The sequence below is a fragment of the Orycteropus afer genome, unplaced genomic scaffold (genome assembly GCF_000298275.1).
Source record: "Orycteropus afer afer isolate SDZICR_OR568_19922 unplaced genomic scaffold, OryAfe1.0 scaffold00089, whole genome shotgun sequence".
In the NCBI taxonomy this organism is placed as follows: domain Eukaryota; kingdom Metazoa; phylum Chordata; class Mammalia; order Tubulidentata; family Orycteropodidae; genus Orycteropus; species Orycteropus afer.
The window spans coordinates 4,425,427-4,446,177 of NW_006921676.1; the positions used below are offsets into that span (position 1 = coordinate 4,425,427).

At 39.5% G+C, this 20,751-nt stretch overlaps 1 protein-coding gene across 1 annotated transcript in view; it reads left to right on the forward strand.

Moving 5' to 3' along the window:
* GAS6 (growth arrest specific 6) overlaps nucleotides 1-19,529 on the forward strand; it is a gene marked incomplete at its 5' end in the record, with an annotated part of 86,650 nt that extends 67,121 nt beyond the window's left edge. The window contains 5 exons of the mRNA XM_007942402.2: nucleotides 7,191-7,355; nucleotides 8,618-8,786; nucleotides 14,273-14,445; nucleotides 17,942-18,170; nucleotides 19,375-19,529. Of these exons, the coding sequence (XP_007940593.2) occupies nucleotides 7,191-7,355; nucleotides 8,618-8,786; nucleotides 14,273-14,445; nucleotides 17,942-18,170; nucleotides 19,375-19,529 (891 nt within the window). The remainder of the gene's footprint in view (nucleotides 1-7,190; nucleotides 7,356-8,617; nucleotides 8,787-14,272; nucleotides 14,446-17,941; nucleotides 18,171-19,374) is intronic.
* Nucleotides 19,530-20,751: the final 1,222 nt, after the last annotated feature.

Genomic DNA, 20,751 nt, shown 5'->3' on the forward strand with positions numbered 1-20,751 from the left:
CCAGCCTTCTGGTTAGCAGTCAAATGCCTTAGGCATTATGTCACCAGAGCTTCCATTTCATACCTAGACAATGCATTATGAAACTCCAGATAACCAAAGACAATAAAAAATGATTACAGGACTCAATAGACAAATGGTGATGGTTATACAACTTTGTGAATATATTAAAAATCCATTAAATTGTACACTTGGAAAAAATATAAGACTCAACAGACCACTTTGGTATTGACTTTACTCAGTGTTGCAGGACCCAGAACAGCCAGTACAATAGCATCATGTGTGTAGTTGAGGGGAGTCTTCACAGAAATCTAGGATCTGTTTTTCAGATCCCCAACAGACAGCTAGATATGGGTGGATATGGGAGTCATTCTGGCTTTAAAAGCCCAGTGTTTCATAATAACCAATATTTCTTGTAATAGTCCATTAGTGTAGCTTCCTGTTATCTTGGTAAGGGACATGCACAGTTACAAGAGTGTATTACATTCAAGGAAGACCAAAGCTGTGCTTCCTACTGAATATTTAAAGTTCATTCATAGCCCTCTCAGTACAGTTGCAATTCACCAATCAGGCATTATTTTTTAAATTTTTTTTATCATAAGCATTGTCTCCTGGTAACATAGCTAACATAGCTTTATCAAGGTCCCAGGGAAAAAATGACAAGAAGATGATTAACCAAAGGTCATGTCCCATAGAGCGCAAGAGAGAAAGTTGTTTTTTTTTGTTTTGTTATGTTTTATTTTTCAAGCCTTTACTCACATATACTCAGCAAAAACAGCTTTCAAGAGTGAAGGCAAGGACACAGGGAAAGGGTAACCACAGGGAGGAAGTGGGAAGAGAGCTGTTAGGCTGCAGAGAATGTAATCAATGTCACAAAACAATGTCTATGAGTTGTTGGATGTAAAATGAATCTGCTTTGTAAAATTTCACCCAAATCACAATAAAAAGTTAAAAAAAATAAAAAGAGTAAAAGAAAATCTTTTTCAGAAAAATAAAAAACGAGCAAGTACATCATCAATAGACCTGTACTAAAGGAAATTTTAAAACACTTTCTTCAGGTGGAAGAAATTTCATCTGAGATGAAAGCATAAAAGAAAAAAAGAGCAATGAAAATGGTAAATGTGTGCATAAATATAATGAACATTCATAGTTTTAAGCTATAATACTTTGCAGGGTCAAAAGGAAAATATGTAAATATATTGGATTTAAAATATACAACACTTGCATATAAGTCAGGAAGAAGTTAAATTTGTTTAATGTTCTAAGACCCTTTAATTGTCCAAGATGAGAGTAGAAGTATCCATTAACATTGGGCTTTGAGAAGCCAAAGATGCATGTTGTAACTTTTAAGGCAACCACTAAAAGAACAAGAAAACAAAGGTAAATCTTCCAAACCTACAGGGGAAAAATAATAAATTACAAAAATTACTCCATTCATCCAAAAGAAGGCACTAAAAGGGGAAAAAAAAAAAGGTGGGATAAATAGGAGGAAGACCATATAAAGGTAGATTAAAACCCAAATATGTACAATAAATGCAATAGACTGAATGATGTGCTAAAAGACAAAGATTGTCAGATAATATTAAAGAAAAACTCTATGTTGTTTGCAAGAGACCCATGAAAATACAAGGATAGAGAAAGGTTAAAATTAACAGATGTACAATACTAATCAACAGAAAGCTGTTGCAGGCATATTAACATTGGACAAAATAGACCTTATGGGAAAAAGTATTGCAAGAGATAGAGGATCACTTCATTAATAAAGGTTCCATTCACAAAGAAGATATAACAGTTCTAAATTATATGCACCTAGTAACATGGCCTCAAATAATATAAAGTAGATACTGATAGAACTACAAAGATAAAGGAGACCTGGTGGCAAAGTGGTTAAGCACTCAGCAGCTAACTGGAAGGTCAGTGGTTTCAGTCTATCAGTGGCTCCAGGAGAATAACCTGGTGATCTGCTCCTGTAAAGATTGGAGACTAGGAAACTCTATGGAGCAGTTCTACTCTGTTATATATGGTCTCTATGAGAAGGAAGGTTGGACATTCCTACTTCTGTAGTGATACTGCCTCGGAAACCCAAGGAGGGGTCGCTATGAGTCGGGGCCGACTCGATGGCAAATAACAACAACAACGAGTCTATCATAGAGACTAGACAGCACACAACAATAACATCAAGAGAAATCCACAATCATTGTGAGATATATTAATACACCCCTTTGGAGTTAATGGACAAAAGAAAATCAGTAATGAATAGAATATTTGAATAACTCAATAACAAAGATGAACAAATTGACATTTATAAAATATTACATAAAATAATTACAGAACATACATTCTTCTGAACATTCATGAACTGTTTTAAAAAGTTGATTATGGTATACTGGGTTAAAAAGCAAGTCTTAACAGTTCAAAAATACTAGAATTATACAGAGTATGTATTTTGACCCAAATGAAATTAAGCTAGAAATCAACATCAAAATAGAAAATCCAAACTGTTTGGCAACTAAGAAATACATTTCCAAATTATCCATGATTCAAAGGAAGAATTCAAAGGAAATAAGAAAATAATTTGAATGAAATAATAATTAAAAAGCTACCTATGAAAACCTATGGGATGCAGAGAGCAGTGCTTAAAGAGAATGTATAGACTTAAATGCAGATGCAGTGAAATTTGTGAAAGATGGAACCTGTGTAAAGCAGAAACTTGTCTGAGTAGGAAAACTCTAGTATTTTTCACTAAAATAAGTGATAGAAAAGTGGTAAGACTGTACCCTGTCAAAGGCAGAAAACTTGTAAGACTCAGAAAAATAAAACAAGGCAGTCTTGTCAAGTTCTGCCTCTCACAAGTTTCACTGTATTAGAAAAGGAAAGATTAAAAACTAATGAGCTAAAAGCATCTATCTCAAGAAGTCAGAAATAGAACAGTAGCTGAGGGAAAATAATAAAGATAAGAGCAGATATAAATGAAACAGAAAGCGAACATTTGCTAGAGAAAATAACCAAAACCCAAAATTGGTTCTTTGAAATACCTTAGGTAAAACTCAGCAGGAAAAAGAGGGCAAAAATAAAGAAAACATCAGGAATAAAAATGTGGTATCACTTCATATCTTCTAGATATTAAAACTATAAGAGGAGATTTTGAACAACTTTATGTAAATTTGAAATATGAGATGAATTGGAAACATTTCTAGACAAAACTGACATGAGAAGAAATAGAAAATCTGAATGATAATATATATGTTAATTTAAAGGGTAATAAAAACTTAACACAAAGACAACCCCAAGCCCATAATTCCTCATCAACTATTTCTATCAAATGTTTAAGGAAAAAATAACATCAATCATAGACAAACACTTCCAGACAACAGAAAAAGTGCATATACTCTCCAATTTATTTCTTGAGATTTGCATACTTTTGATATAAAAACCTCATGAGGACAATCTGAGAATGAAAAAATGACAAGTCAAATCCCTCATAAGCATACATGTGAAATTCCTTAAAATATATCAACCAAATTAATCCAATAATATATAAAAACAATATGTCCTGACTAATTGGGTTTATTCTTAGATGTCATGATTATTTTAATAGTAGAAAATTTTAATAAATTTCTTAACATACTCAGTAAATCAATAAAATTTTCCACAGAAAAACTGTTTGATTAAAATCTGACATGTTTTCACTGCATAAACCCTTAGCAAACTAAGAATAGATGAAAATTTCCTTAATCCAAAAAAAGTTTTACTGCTAAAAAAAAAAAATACAGCAAATATTTCATTCTAAAATCCTAAGACATTGAAAGATTTTCTCCCTTTATAATAAGAAGGATATATTTGTTATCCCCACTCTTGTTCAATATTGTATTAGAAGACTTGCTAGTATAATTATGTGAGGAAAGAAAATAAAAGATAAAGGCATTGAGAAGAATGAAATAATACTGTCTCTTTTGGGCAGGTGATATGATCATAAGTACTTACAAAATAAACAAAACAAAAAAAATCTACCTGTAGATTATTAGAACTAATAGAGAATCAGTAAGACTACTAGATAAAAGGCCAGAATACAAAATCAATGTTGTTGTTGTTGTTGTTATTTGCCGTTGAGTCGGCCCCGACTCATAGCGACCCCTCCTTGGGTTTCCGAGGCAGAATCACCACGGAAGTAGGATTGCCCAACCTTCCTTCCGAGGAGTGGCTGGTGGGTTTGAACCGCCAGCCTTCTGGTTAGCAGTCAAGTGCCTTAGGCACTATGCTACCAGAGCTCTTCGAAATACTAGCAAAGAACAGAAAATAAAATTTTTAGAAGATACAATTTATAATACCCTCAAAAATATCAAATTGCTAGGAATAAATTTTACAAAATATTTATAAGATGTCTGATCAGAAAACTATAAAAAAAAAATACTTGAGAAGACCTATAGAAATATAAAGATAGTCTATGCACATGGATTGCCAGACTCAAATTATAAAGATGTCAGTACCCTCCACAAATAATCTACAGAGTTAATATAATTCCAATCAGAATCCATCTGGGTGTGTGTGTGTAACATTATAAGCTGATTGTACAGTTTATGTGGAAATGCAGTGGGTCAGGAATTAACCAAGATGTTCTTGGAGAAGATGATTAAGGTGAGAGGACTTGTTCCACTGGACAGCAGGATTTATTATAAAAGCTGCAGTAATTAAAACAGTGTGGTATTAATGCAAGGATCAACAAATAGGTGAGTCCAGAAACAGAACCATGCATATGTGGACACTTGGTTAATGGTGAGAGTGATACTGGAGCAGAGGGGAAAGACCTATATTATTAATAACTTAATAATCAGATATCTATATGGAAAAAACATGTTTAAAGCATATATATATATATATATGTATATATGTATATATATATATAATTTTTGTAGTCTCAAAAGAAAGATTTAAACAGGGCAAAACATATTGTCTGTAAAGGAAAATGATTAAATTTAATTGTGCAAACATTAAAAACTTCTGTTTACTGAAAACAAAAAGTCACAGAGTAGAAAAATAAACTACAGAGTAAAAGATATTTACCACACATACAACGACCAAATGGTTCAAATTCAGAATGTATTAAGAATTACAAATCAAGAAAAAGACAAGCCAAAATAAAATAGGTAAAAGAGTTAAACAGAAATCCCCTAAAAGATGAAATCTAATTGGCTGATAAATATATGAAAAATTGCTCCATTGCATTAGTAACAGAGAAATGCACATTAAACTGAGATACTATTACATGCGCCTAAGAGTGACAAACATTAAAAAGCCTGCCAATACCAAGTGTTGGTGAAAATGTGGCCTTAGTACAGGAACTGTCCAAATTCTGGTAGGAGTTTGAATGGGTGCATCTGCTTTGAAACACAGTTGTCATTATTTAGCAAAGTTGAAGAATAAATATATCCTGTGACCAAGCTTACTGTTGTTGTGGTCAATTCAATTCTGACTCAATCAGAATGTGATCTCATGTGTGTTCCATAAGGTTGTCAAGGCCATGACCTTTTGGAAGCAAATTGCCTGGACCTTTGGGTGGGTTCAAACCACCAACTTTTCATCTGGTAGTCAAGCACTTACCCATCTGCACCATGCAGGGCCTTGATGATCAAGCTGGAAGTAATTATTTCTGTACACCAAGATGCATGCACAAGTGTTTGTAACGACATTATTGCAATAGACTCAAACTGAAAAACTCTGAATACTTATCAACTGTAGCATGGGTAAATAAGTTGTGATTTAGTAATATGGTGGAATACTGTAAAGCAATAAAAAAAAATACACGACATGGATGAATCTCAAAAACACGATGTTGAGCAAAATAATCCAGACAAGAGAATACATACTGAATGATTTCACTTAACGTTCTGTTCAGACAAAACAAAACTCACCTTGATTATTTAGGGATTTATATTTAGGTGATAAAACTAAAAGAAAAGACAAAGATTGTGGTTGCCTATAGCAGGGTGGGAGTTGTGATTGAGAAGGGACACCCAGGAGGGCTTTGGAGGTGCTGACAGTTTCTATTTTTTGATCGGGGTGGTGGTTACCAAAGTATTTGCTTTATAATCATTCATTAACCTATTCGTTTTATGCACTTTCATATGTCTATGCTAAAATATTTTGCAATAAAAGAAAAAGTTTGAAACATTGAGTTTGCTTTAGGATTCGGCCTGGTTTATGGCTCACTGGCTAGTAGGTTCAGCTCCCACCCCAGATGGTCATGCATGCTGACAATGGATGGCCATTCTCCTTAATCCAAGGTCCTGCTGAAATTAACCTCTGTTTAGAGTCAGAAGAAACTGAAAATATATTACTCAGAAAAGGGAGCAGATGGCACAGGTCTTGTGTGTTCGCCTCACAGAAGACATTTGTTATATCAGCTTAACTCTGCATAGAGCCTGTGCATGAGGAAAACCACATTGCAGATACCCAGGCATTGATTTTACCTTCTCTTTGAAGCTTTATACACATATCAGTCATTGGTTCGTTTGTTCTTGTCTTTTCTTTTTTTTAAATTGTGGTTTGGGTGAAAGTTTACAGAACAAATTAGTTTTCCACTCAGTTTATACACATTTTGCTTTGCAATGTTAGCTGCAATTCCCTCAATGTAACAGCACTCTTCCCACTTCCTCCCTGGGTTCCTGTATCCATTAGTTCTTCTTTCTTGCAATTAGAACTTTCTCTAGAGGGGCCTTGTGCTACAAATTGTTTTTTATTATGTGGTAAAACCTGTGAAAGCCAGAACCTGTGTGAAGCAGAAACCTGTCAGAGAAGGAAAATGCAAATATTTCCCACTAAGTAGAGAGCAATAGAAAAGTGGTGACTGCATCCTTTCAAAGGCAGAAAACATGTGAGACCTGAAAAAAACAAGGCAGTCCTGTCACGGGCTTCACTGTACTAGGCATGTTGGAGAGGTTCATTCTTCTCATTTGTTGGCACTATGTTTGCCTCATTTTTCAAAGCACTGACCTGTCAGTTCACAAGGTGACCTGACAGTGTGGCCGTGCACACCTCCTTTCTGGAGCATGGACAGTTGGGTTTAGGAGGAATTAGGAAGCCTCAGACTGGCCCTGGGTGGTGTCCCTTGAAGTTAAGGTACCTCCACAGAAGGTGTATTTGTACCTCCTTTCCCAATTAGAAGGCCCTCTTCTAACAGCATTGGTTTTCTTCAGATTTCTGTTGAGGAACTGGAACGGAATCTAGTGATCAAAGTCAACAAGGATGCTGTTATGAAAATAGCAGTGGCTGGGGATCTGTTTCAGCTGGACAGAGGACTGTATCATTTGAATTTTACAGTGGGAGGCATTCCCTTTAAAGATAAAGACCTCATCCAACCTGTAAGTACTGTCACCAACCACCGGGGTAAGAACACAGTGCACAGTGCATTTGAGAGCCTGGGATCCATGTCAGGACAAGACTTAGCCATGAGCTGACATATGTTTACTATTAATCTTGGCAAAACACCTAGAGGAATGCAAAAGTTACCTAGAATTTATGAAGCAAAACTATATTATTAACTATATGAGATGCTTCTTATCATCTTTTTTTGTGAGACTCAGTTAAATTTTCATCTGAACATAATAATGTCTGTTTTGCAGTAGGGATAAAACAATGAAATTATTCTCCAACTAAAAGAAAAATTAACTTTTTTGGACTATTCCTGAGGACATCTAGGGATGTTAGGCCTGCCAAGATTTCCACAGTGGGGGATGGGAGGAGAGCCTTAATGGGGACGTCAGTATAGGTCATTTTTCAACACCTTGCCTTTCATCACTTGTTTCCCATACCACATATCCCCAGCATACTGATGTAAACAGCTAGAGTCTCTGATAGTGTGGTTATAATTTCCACAGCAAACACAAGAAATAAAAGTCATGAACATCTCTAGGCCCAGATGGTGGGCATTCTCTTCAGGGGATTGTGAAGAGGCGTGTCCTCCATCTGTCCTCTAGGTCAGACTCATCGTTTCTGGTCTTCAGTCTATTAGTGACTGTTCGCACCTCTCACAACTTCGCATTCTACACATAAAGGGGTTAAGGTGACCCAATTTGTTCAAAACCATGTAACAAGTATATGGCAGAGGTGGAATCAGCATTCATAGCCCCTGGATTTATGTTTCCCATATCTGTATTAAACAAAATTACTTTTTTTAGGTGCCAGGTAAACAATAATAGGCACAATGATTGTATAAATGTCACCGCTTCCCATATGTGTTCAGATAGGTGGTCAGTGCTTTTTATTTTTATTTTATAAATGGAGAAGAGAAAATGCAGACAAAGAAGATGGGCTTTCCTTAATGTCATACACTATTCTTAACATGCATGCTTGCATTCAGAGGTATTCTGCAGTAAATCATTTTATACAGTGAAGAGCTTTTTTGTGAAACAAGTAACCGCTACTAGTAGGAATTATCCATTTTTGTAAAGGGAGATTTCCACATGCCCAGTTTGAGCTGAAGGTACCCTGTTCCTGGCATGATTGAGGACTCTGCTTATCTGTTCAAGGGTGTCACCATTCATCTGGTTCATCTGACACCTTGTTAGGATATCTGGAAGCATATATGGCTCCCAGGAAGCTATTGGGATTTCTCTCTTTCCAGATAAACCCTCGCCTGGATGGTTGTATGAGGAGTTGGAACTGGTTGAATGGTGAAGACACTACCATCCAAGAAACAGTAAAAGTGAACACTAAAATGCAATGCTTCTCCGTGACGGAAAAAGGGTCTTTCTATCCTGGGAATGGATTTGCTTTCTATAGCCTCAATTATAGTAAGTCTTTAGGTCGAGATAGTTAGGTTGCACTTTCAGCCAAGTATACATTAAATAAACAAAACTAAAGAAAAACAACTACCTTGGATGACAATGTCAGGGATAAGTTGATGCCCACAACAGCTTTCAAGGGCAGCAAACAGCAGGGATGAGGGCAGAGGCTCCATCTCTCAAGGTGGCAGCTCATGGTCTTGTTGAGTTTCAAATTAGCCAATAACACAGAAACAACAGTGACCTTGAGAGAAGACAGCAAGACATGCCAGTGGCTGTGATAATGCAGGCCAGGTAGGATGTGAAGGCTTTAAGAAGGTACTTTACAAAAAGTTCTAAGACATGACAAGCTTAGTTTTTTTCGAAATAGGTTGAGAATCTCTTTTCCAAGTAAATTGAGAAGCTCTTAAAAATGAATTTGACGTTGCAATCAATGATTCAAAGAGAAATAAATAGGGAGACAGCATCTAAAAATAGTGTGACAGCCAAAAGAGCCTGGTGAGCTCAAGTTTAAAAAGAAAAAAGAACAAGCAAGGGAAAAGGGTTCAGGAACATTTAACCAAGAATGAATGTAAGCAGGTTCATAATACTGTCAGGAGGCAATAAAAGGGCCTCTCTTTTGTACCTAGAGGGCAGAAAAAGAAAGAAAAAGACCATGACTTCTTGAAATTGGTGGCGTAAAACCAACATGGAGCAGAAAGATGGTGGGAAATGGGACAGATTAGAGGAGAGGCAGCTATAGGGTAGGCTGGGGAATCCTAAACTCTGTTGCTGTTTTTACTTGCCATCGAGTTGATTCTGACTCATGATGACCCCATGAGTGCTGAGTAGAACTGCTCCATAGGGTCAAAGCAGTGACCCTTCGGGAGAGTGCCAGGCCCATCTTCCAAGTCATCACTGGGTGCAGTCAAACTACCATCCTTTTGGCTAGTAGTCGAGCACTTAACCATTTGTGCCACCTGGGAACTCCTAAGATCTATTAGAGATGGATTAAGTTGAGATACCTTTTGGACCTTAGGTGGAGATGTTGAGGGCTTGGGCCCAAAGTAGGGTTGGGGAATCATTATTCAGATGGACACTAAGCCAAGGGTGTGGATGAACTTACTTAGGGCGTGAATATAGGTAGAGAAAAGGCAGAAAAGCAAGCTCATAGGCCCTTCCAGTTTTTATAAAACAGAGCTCTTCATTTCTTAAAACAAAACAACACAACTATATCTTTACTTTTATTAGTAAAATTGGTGAAAATTTATAGTAAAAACATAATCCCAATATGCTAATAAAATGAGCCTCTTAAACGTAACATTTATATGCATTGAGTTAACACCCCAAATCATGGTTAGTTAGCAGTTGTTCAATAATAGAAACATGCACTATTCTGAGAAATTTCTGTGTAAATAATTCAAATTAGTGATAGAAGATTAAACAATTTGTATTGTTTGACTTTGGACACACATGATTTTCTGTAATGTTTTCTTTACATACCAAAACCAAATCAAACTCACTGCCGTCAAGTCGGATCCGACTCGTAGTGACCCCTCCTTGGGTTTCTGAGGCAGTATTGCCACGGAAGTAGATTGCCCAATCTTCCTTCCAAGAAGTGGTGGCTGTGGGTTTGGACTACCAGCCTTCTGGTTAGCAGTCAAATGCCTTAGGCACTACGCCAATTAACATTCATTTCTTGTGTCCAATAAGTCTGGTTATCCTGGAGACATTTTTATTACTCTACCATCCATGTCTTCACACTCCCATCCTGCATGAGTCCCACTGAAAACCAAACCAGGCTCACTGCCATCAAGTCAATTCAGATTCAGCGACCCCCAATTGGGTTTCCAAGGCTATATATCTTTATGGACCCAGACTACCTCATCCTTTTTCACGGAGTGGCTGGTGGATTCAAACCACTTATCTTTTGGTTAGCAACTAAATGCCTTAACCACTGCAGTACCAGAGCTCCTTGAGTCCCACCGAGGTGGCTTCAGTTCTCTCTGTTCTTAAACTCCAAGGCTTTTGTAGTTAAACAACCAGGCTCTTCCTTCTCCCCTGCACATCAGCACAAAAGCTCAGGCAGGTGGTAACTCCCTTTCTTTAGACCTTCTTTCTTCCCATGTGTTGCCTCAAGTATCCAATTTAACTCCAAGTTTAAGTAAGGCCCAGTCCACACCAGAGTCTATGGAATCTGCCTTCTGACATTAGCAAGACAGACAAGTCCTCTTGGGACTTCAGATTGTCAGTTTTTCTCCTTTATATCTTTGCTTTCACTGTGAAAAATATTGTCATATTATTAAAGTTCTTTTGAGAAAAGAACCATTCACTCTTAATTCTATCACCTAATATAATTAATACATTCCATATTCTTTTAATCTTTATTTTTATATATACAATCTCTAGAATATCATTATAATCATGTTTAATATAAAATCATGCAATATAAAATGTTTCATTTTTTCACATAATATACAGTTATAATGACAACAGAGGTACCCCTTCACTGTGTACATTCCTAATTATTGACCATTTTTGCTGTATGGTTTTCATCTATAAGTTCTATAAAAGCTGAGGCCACATGGTATGTAGATGTCTCTGTTTTCATTAGCTCTGGTGGCACAGTGCCTAAGGCATTTGACTGCTAGTCCAAACCCACCAGCCACTCTGCAGAAGGAAGACTGGGCAATCTACTACTGTAAAGATTTACCACCTCAGAAACCCAATGGGGGTCACTATGAGTTGGAATCAACTCAATGATAGTGGTTTTTAGTTTTGCATTTATAAGGCAGCCATTCAAAATGGGTTGGGACGCACTAGATCTCACAGCCTGAGAAATTCTTAGAGTGAGATAGGGTGGTGCGTAGTAGAAATTCGCTATTTTGCACCCAAGTTAAGTGGAGACGTGCTGCTTAATGTCATCTGTCTCCAACCATAGACTAAAAAAAAAAAAGAAACTTATTGCCATTGAGTCAGTTCTGACTCATAGCTACCCCTGTTGGGTTTCCAAGGTTGTAAATCTTTTTTTCTTTTTTCAATGATTGAATGTTTTTTAAAAAAATTTTATTGTGATTTGAGTGAAAATTTACAGAACAAATTCATTTTCCACACAGCAGTTCATACACATTTTGTCTCATAACATTGACTGCAATTCCCCACAATGTAACAGCTTACTTCCCACTTCCTCCCCATAGTTACCTCTTCCCTGTGTCCTTCGCTCCCGTGCACTCCTGCCACCTGCCTGTCTTCCTGTGCAAAAACTGCATTTCTGTTCTCTCATAATTGATCACTCCAAGTAGTATATCTACCTGGTGTAAATCGTTAGCCCGTATGCCTGTCTATTATTTGGCTGGAAGCCACAGGAGTGAGGTTGATTCCAGACCTAAAGGGTAGCTAGGGACCATAGTCTCAGGGGTCTCACCAGCCTGTATCAGACCAACAAACCTGGTCTTTTTTTTTTTTTTTAATGATTTTGAGTTTTGTTCCACATTGTTCTCCCACTCTGTCCAGGATCTTCTGCACCAATTCCCCTCCAAGTGGTTGACAGTGGTAGCCGGGCACCATGTAGTTCTTCTGGTCTCATGGTCATGTAGGCTGAGGATCATATGGTGTACCAGTCCCTTGGACTGATTGTTTCCATGCATCTTTGGTTTTCTTCATTCTTCTTTGATCTGGATAAGGAGACACCCATTGTTGCATCGAGATGTCCACTTACAAGCTTTTAAGACCCCAGTCACTACTCAACAAAGTAGGCAGTAGAACAATGTTTTTGTATAGTATGTTATGCCAGTTGAGCAATGTCTCCTGTGACCATGGCCTCAACCCCACAGGTCCAACTACTCACTCCCTCTAGGTAGCTGCCTGTGGCCAGGAAGTCACCACAATCTTGTGCCTTGTCAGCTCTACTACACACCTGGACATTCTTACCGCACATACAAATATGCTTGCAGAAACATTGTCTGCCAGCCCCCTATACATGGTTGTGGACACACTACCCCCTGCCAAGGCTGTAAATCTTTACAGAAGCGGACTCCCTTATCTTTCTCCCTCCAAGTGGCTGGTGGGTTCAAACCACCAGCCAAATGCCTTAACCACTGCACCACCAGAGCTCCTTTCAATAGACTCTCGTGCCTTAAAAGCACTTCTTTATTAGCCCTTATGCCAAAATTCCGTGGGAGGGGTATAACGTATGTACTAAAAATTACTTCTGTCTCTTCCTTCACACATAAAGGGAAAACTTTGGCAGCAGAAGAGAATGCTGTATTCTTCTTTAATTTTTTTTTTTTTTTGGTTATTTTTCCAGTTCTCTGTGCATTTATATCAATAACAATTAATGAGAACTAACAGCACTGAACATCATTTAGGGACAGAGAAACACAAAAGATTGGAGGAGCTCACACTCCAGTGGGGAAGTGGGAAGAAATGGTTATAATTAATCTTGAACATTATCCCCAACTCTGGTAGAGAGGCATCTGAGCTTGAATCTATGGAAACATTGATTGAGTGTCATTTCACCTAAATACAACTCCTCTGATTAGGACTTTGAAGTTCTTAGTGAAATATAAACACTTAAAAACCAAGATGGGGGAAATTCTCTTAGGGGTTTCTTTATTAGCAAATGATTTAAATGTAGGGAAGAAATATAGGGTGGTATTTGTCCTTATAGAGAGCCAGAATGCAGTCCTTCTTGCCAAAATATATTTCTTGAATTACTTGTGTAAGGTAAATGAATGGCTAGATGGCTAGATAGGTTAAGTAGGTAGATAGAAGGAAAGAAATTATATCTGAATAAAAACCAACTACACTGAGGCATTAGTATAGTGAAAAAATTACAACTTAAAATATAAAATGATATATGGTCTACTTGGAATAACTCTATAGATTCCAGTTCATTGCATTTTAAACTTTTCAAATTATTTTCAATGCTGTAAAGCTGACTAAAAGTCACCAGGAAAGTTCAGTGTTCAAGAAAAAATGAGATTGTGAATTGAGAGTTTTCAACAAGTTAGGTGGGAAAGAGTTTGCCATTGAGTTCCTGTAGTGAGAGAAAGAGACCAAGAGGAAGGTGGTGAGGGTCACCATCCCCTGACCTGCCCTCTGTGAGATCAGCAAGCCTGTGAGGTCTGGATCACATAAAGGAGTATTCAGAAGTGGAGGGAGCTGGTATGACCAGGGAGGAAGCAGCCATCCCTCCTCGGCTTCCCCAGTGCCCTTTGCACTATGAGCTAGAATATGAATCAAATGCTGGAGTGTTTCTGTCATCTCCCAGCTACAGGGCTGCTTTCCTGACACAGCTTATGAATACTTTAAAACTGAACACTGAGTTATCTGAGCTGGAAAGGGACATTACTGTTTTCCAATTGCTTTATCCAGCCATGCCTTGCATTCCTCACTGCCCAGTTGGTGTTGGGAGTGGTCAGTTTACTCACAGTCATCCTGTCCTCCTGGTGGAGTCAGTCAGGGCTGCCTTTCCTCCGTTTGTATCATCTTGTAATGCGCCACCATCTTCGCAGTGCGAACGTCATTGGATGTTGGAACAGAAACTACCTGGGAAATAGAAGTCAGTGCTCGGATCCGCCCCGCCACAGACACTGGGGTGCTGCTAGCGCTGATGGGAGAGGATAACACCGTTCCCCTCTCTGTAGCCCTGGTCGACTACCACTCCACAAAGAAGCTCAAAAAACAGGTATGACTGGCTCCTGCCACCTAGCACTGAGTTCCTGAAATCTCTAGCATCTGAGTGAACCAGTGTTTTGGTTACCTCTAGTGCTGCTCTAACAGAAATACCACAAATGAGATGGCTTGAACAAACAGGAATTTATTGTCTTATAGTTTGGGAGGCTAGAAGTCCGAGTTCAAAGTGCCACACTCTAGGGACTGGGTGAAAGTCCTCAACCTTAGGCTTTAGCTCTGCCTCTTGCTCCCTGCCCACTGGAGCTGAAGGCATCTCCTCACGCTGGCAGCTGCTAACTGCTGAGGCTGGCAAACCCAAGGTTAACAAGTAAAATGGCACAGTCCCAAAATTATCAAACCACATGGCAGGCCACTGATGCAAGTCCATTAATAGTCCCAAGATCCGCAGAAAACATGGCAGCCTGCTGAACGATGACTCAGCTACATGCAGGATTCAAGTATGCCAAAAGCTGGAGAGGCCTTTCTCAAACCTTCTCCTTATATACTGGAAGCAGCCCACATCCCTAAGGCAGCTACTCAGCTGCTCCAGTAGATTCCACCATGGAGTTCATTACCAGTCTCATCATGGACAATAACTACATCCCGCTGCCAAGCCACTCAAAACCAGTCCCAGCCAAGTTGACACATAACCTTAATTACCACAACCAATATGTAGCTTTTTTACTCCTCAAGCATCACAAGCTTTAAAACTCTTTTCCTTTGGGTCAAATTACCCGATCTTTCCCCTGCCTCTTGCAAGTGTAATTCCATCCTAGTAAGTCCAAACAGTTAACCACTGAGCTACAAACTGAATGCTTGGCAGTTTGAGCCTATTCACAGATGCCTCAGAAGAAAGAACTGGTGATCTGTTTCCCAAAAGTCAGAGACTAGAAGACTGTATGGAGCAGTTTTCTGCACACATGGGGTCACCATGAGTCAGAATTGACTTTTTGGCAACTGGCTGGGTTTGTTTTTGTTTTTGAAAGTCTATGACCAGAGGTTTAATTAGCCAAGTTTGGCACAGGATGCCCTTGGCTTTGGGGGATATTGTTAACATGAGATCATCTCAATACAATTGCAAGTCAGAGCCATTGTTGGCAGAGGTAGCAGGTGGCACTCGACCAGAGATCTGCAACCAGCAGCCTGAGAGCTAAAGTTGGCCCACAGATGCAGTGAGGTTGTTTTTATTTTTTTGGGGGTGGGGTGGGGGGTGGCTACACAGTGTTGGCCAGCACAGTGGTTTAGAACAATTTGAATTAGGTGCTAATATGTAAAAGTCAGATGATTTCACAAACACATTTAGGTTTCTAGTTTCTCTTAAAAAATCAAATCTGCTAACATTGGACCATGTCCTCTAATAGCATCATTCTCTCATAGTGACACCAGGCAGAAGTCAGTGTGGCTGCCCCTTGAGACACAGCCCGCCCTTTCCACTTTAACACAGTCCCCACCACTCCCTATTATATCCCTGACACTAAGTCAACTATGTTTTATCATTGTACTTGCCCTTTTTTTTCTCATAGAAGAATTAAAAGGAAATATAAATACATTGTGTTCTCTTACCTCCACCAAAAGTGGGGTACGTGTTCACCAATTCTGCTTGACTTGTTGACACCATCTGCCTACCTTCAAAGACAATTGGGTTCTTCTGGGTACCTGGACTAGACAGTAACTGCGAGTAACAGGTTTGGTTTAAAGTGAAAGATCTATGCATTATCTAGGAATGATTTTCAAACCCAGAGAGCCAGCATTTGAAATGAACAGATAAGAGTTACTAAATAGCAATGGTGACAGCTTCCCCTCAGTGGGGAAAATGAAGGGGATGATGGGTGAGCCTGCATGGATTGTATCAAAGATGTCTTGCCGCCCTGTGTGAGCATGCCCTACAGGCTGGCAGTGGGCCTGGGCTGCTTCCTTGGATGTTTGTGTTTTGCTGACAGCCAACCCACCTTTACTGCTTGATTTCAGCAGCTTCTTATGGCGGGTAGGATTCATACAGAAACTGAAGCAGCATCATGTGCTCCCTGTCATACAAACACTAGTAAATCAGTTTTAATTACTTTCAGTTCAGACTGTGTGAGTGGCTAGAAAATATGATTTTGACCACTCCTGACTCCTGGCCCTAAGATAACATTCTTTTTTCTTTTTTTCATTGCTCATAATTTACTGAATTATTTACAGCATGAAGGAGGCTTTCAGTTGACATTGTGTTAAGATTGTCCAGAAAAAGGCTAGTAGTATCATCCTCAATGTTTTTTTTTCCTTTTTTTTTTTTTAATTGTGATTTGGGTGAAGATTTACAGAGCAAATTCACTTTCCATACAGCAGTTCACATATACTTTGTCTCATGTCATTGGACATTCTTTTTTCCAGTCATTCAGTATCAGATTTGGAAGGAACCATGGAAACTTTCTGGTCAGTCTCCTCATTTTACACATACAGAACTGAGTCCCAGAGAGGTGAAGTGACTTACCCACAGTCATCAAGCTGCAGAATCAAGACTAGAACTCAGGTTTCCAGAGTCCTAGGCACACATGCAGGGCTGCAAGAAACATCCACCACCAAAGAAAAGTATGTAGCTTTGTAAGAAAGAAGAAGGCCTCTTAGGACACAATTTTTAACCCAGAGTGTAAAATATTCCTTCATGCAATTTGCAGTGGTTCACATGTAAGAGTGATGATGGTTTTCTGACAACCTCATGAATTGCCGCTCTGGACCACTCCTTTTTTTTCAGTACATATTTTTATTGTCATTATTATTATTATTATTAGTTTTTATTGTGATTTGGGTGAAAATTTACAGAGCAAATTCATTTTCCATACAACAGTTCACATATACTTTGTCTCATGACATTGACTACAGTTTCCCACAGTGCAACAGCTCTCTTCCCACTTCCTCTCCATAGTTACCTCTTCCCTGTGTCCTTCCCTCCAATGCACTCGTGTCCCCTGAGCTGTCTCCAAGGAGTGTATCTACCTAATATAAATATTCAGCTCATATGCCTGTCTTTTGTTTGGCTGGGTTCAATTTCAGACCTGAAGGCCAGCTAGGGGCCATAGTCTCAGGGGTTCCACCAGGCTATATCAGAATAGCAAACCTGGTCCCTTTTTTTTTTTTTTTTTTTAATGATTTTGAGTTTTGTTCCACATTGTTCTTCCACTCTGCCCAGGGTCTCCTACATAGATCCCCCTCTGAGTGGTTGACAGTGGTAGCCGGGCACTGTCTAGTTCTTCCAGTCTCATAGTTATATAGGCTGAGGATTGCATGGTGTACTAGTCCCTTGGACTAATTGTTTCCATGCATCTTTGATTTTCTTCGTTCTTTTTTGCTCTGGATGGAGGAAGACCCATCTCATTGCATCTAGATGGCTGCTTGCGAGCTTTTAAGATCCCAGTCACTACTTGCCAAAGTACAAAGTATGTTATGCCAATTGAGCTTGATGTCCCCTGCAACCATGTGGACCACTCCTTTTTCTCCTGCATCCTAAGATTTGCTTCTTGCCCCTTCAGCTGGTTGTCCTGGCCATCGAGAATGTCTCCCTGTCCCTGATGGAAATCAAGGTCTGCGACAGTCAGGAGCACGTAGTGACAGTCTCTGTGAAAGAAGGGGAGGCAACCCTGGTGGTTGATGGTACCAAGGGCCAGAGTGAAGTGAGCCCTGCCCAACTGCAGGAGAGACTGGCTGTGCTGAAGAGGCACCTGCAAGACTCTGTGCACACATTTGTGGGGGGAATCCCAGGTAGGGCCTTGCAGATGCGTGTTCTGGAGGTGGGTGGGATTGGCTGTGGCAAGCCCCTGCCTGTTGGTTCTAACCATCCCCAGTGTGTTTACCCCATGTCAGCCTTGGACAAAAGTTGGCATTTCTAATAGTAACTGTTGAACTCTGTTTTATTTTTTAAGGGGAAGAGAAAATATAGGTATGTTTATTAACTGATCATTATGATGCCTCAATATTTTTATCAGCAGGGAACTCAGTCAAGGCTGAGAAAATAAATTACTTGGGTAATAATTAGCTTGAACTAAGTCCTCACTTTCCCTTGACTCTTCAAGGAGTATCCATCTGAAAATACCCAGCAGACAGCCTACGTTTAGCCAATCACAGCAGACAAGGCAATAGTTCAACAGAGACTGAACAGACCTCGGGCAATGCGGGAGCCCAGAGACTGAGCCAGGGGCCAGGCCTTGCCCTGCAGGTTGTTCCTGCTTCTGTGAGCAGCTCATAACATAGCCACCAGCCTGTCTTACATCTAGCAGAGATGGCATAAAGGATCAGGACACTGCTGGCTTACACAAAGTCAAGGGAATGGACTTCTATCTTAAGTTAAGAATATGCTTGTCCATGGCTGTGAGCTACCTGATCAGGGTAAGATGGGTAAAAGGCAGATCAGAGCCAGGTGCTTATATAAGTCCTGGTTACCTCCCATTGGTCAGCACAGGTCTTTACTTGCAGCAAGTGGCAGATGACTGGGGATTTCTGGCATGGCTACCAGACACAAGCTTCATTTTGTTTTAATAAACAAAGCTTTGAAGAGGATGAGATCAAGCTGTGAAGCCCTGCAGCATGAATGACTCATGTTGGGCCAATAATAAGATAATATTTATTTAATTGATTTGACTATCTGGGTGTACTTCCTAGGGGGGAAGAAAGAGGGTGGCTTGCCAAAAACTGGGCTGGCAAATGTTTGATTCTTGGCTGCCAGGGTACTTAGCCGAAATGGGCATAGTGATGTATTAGATGGAAAGGAAATCCATGCCACTTGAAGACAAATGTCAGGGATTGGCCAGCGAGTGCTACTGTGGAGTGGACACAAAGCAGGGAGGGCAGCAGAGGAGAAAACTGAACATTCCATGTTGGAAATAATCAAAGGGATGCGAGGGCCACATTCCTTCCAGACAGCATGGGCTGCTAAAGATGGTTTTTTGTTCTTTTCCCATTCACCCAGATGTTCCCGTGACTTCAGCACCAGTCACGGCATTCTACCATGGCTGCATGACTGTGGAGGTCAACAAGAAAGCCCTGGACTTAGACGAAGCCGTGTACAAACACAGTGACATTACGTCACATTCTTGTCCTCCGATTGAGCACGCTGCCCCATAGACTGCACAGCTACAGGGCACACATTTTATAAGAAACTCTTCATGCTTTTATTTTAAGAACAACAACAACAAAAAGAAAACAGGGAAGATATAAATTATTCCAACTCCCCTGCACTGTGTATGTATTGTTTCTTTAAAAACACTGAAGAGGGTGGGAGCTGCTGATCATCACAAGTTGAGTTTATCATTGACATATTTGTTTGCCATGTAATATATTTGTAAATAGTTGAGAAAACTAATATTAATGATCTCAGACCATACACTCAAACTCCCAAGTGTCCTGAAGTGAGAGCTGAGTTTGTACAAAGATAATCAGAGTCTGGAAGATGGGAGACTGATTACATATCAAAGTAGACTTGAAGAAAATAATTCTCTATTATTTTTATTACCAAATGCTTCTTTCTGACTTAAGAAATATGGGGAAATAAAATATTTACAGAAAACTTTTTAACTCTTGCATGGGTAGTTGTTCTTTTCTTTGTTTTTGGTTTGTTTGTTTCAGTAATTAGCAGCACTCGGGGTGAAAGGATATTGACAACACAATCAATGCACGTATTTTGTCACTGAAGGATGTTCATGTACTCTGGTTCTTAACTGCTGAGTGCTGGGTGGCACGATTCTGGGTTGACACTGGTTGTGGCTGTCTGTTCTGTGGGGAACTGTGTTTCTGATCCCTGTGGTGGTACAATGCCTAAGGCATTTGACTGCTAACCAGAAGGTTGGTGGTTCAAACCCCCAGCTGCTCCGCAGAAGGAAGATGAGGAAATCTACTTCTGTAAAAATTGACCACCTTGGAAAGCCAATGTGGGTTGCTATGAGTCAGAATCCACTCAGTACCAGTGGGTTTTGAGTGGGTGATGGTGACAGTGGGGAGACTAGAGTCAGCGGGACCTGGGTTCACAAGCGACTACAGCTGATACACTATGTCACCTCAAATGTTATTAAGGCTCAGTTTCCTCTCTGTATAAATGGAGATAAACAGCTGCTTGATGTAATCAGCAAAAATGTATTGTGCATGGGCCAGATACTGTGTTGGGCAAACAAAGATGAGGAAGCCCTGGAAACACTTCTATGGGTGGGAGTTAGTTGTTGTTAGATGCTGTTGAGGGGATTTTCGACTCATAGTGACTAAACTGCTTCAAGGGGTCTTCTTAGCTATAGTCTCTTAGGCGGAGCCACTGGGTAGGTTTGAACTGCTCACCTTTCTGTAAGCAGCTGAGCAC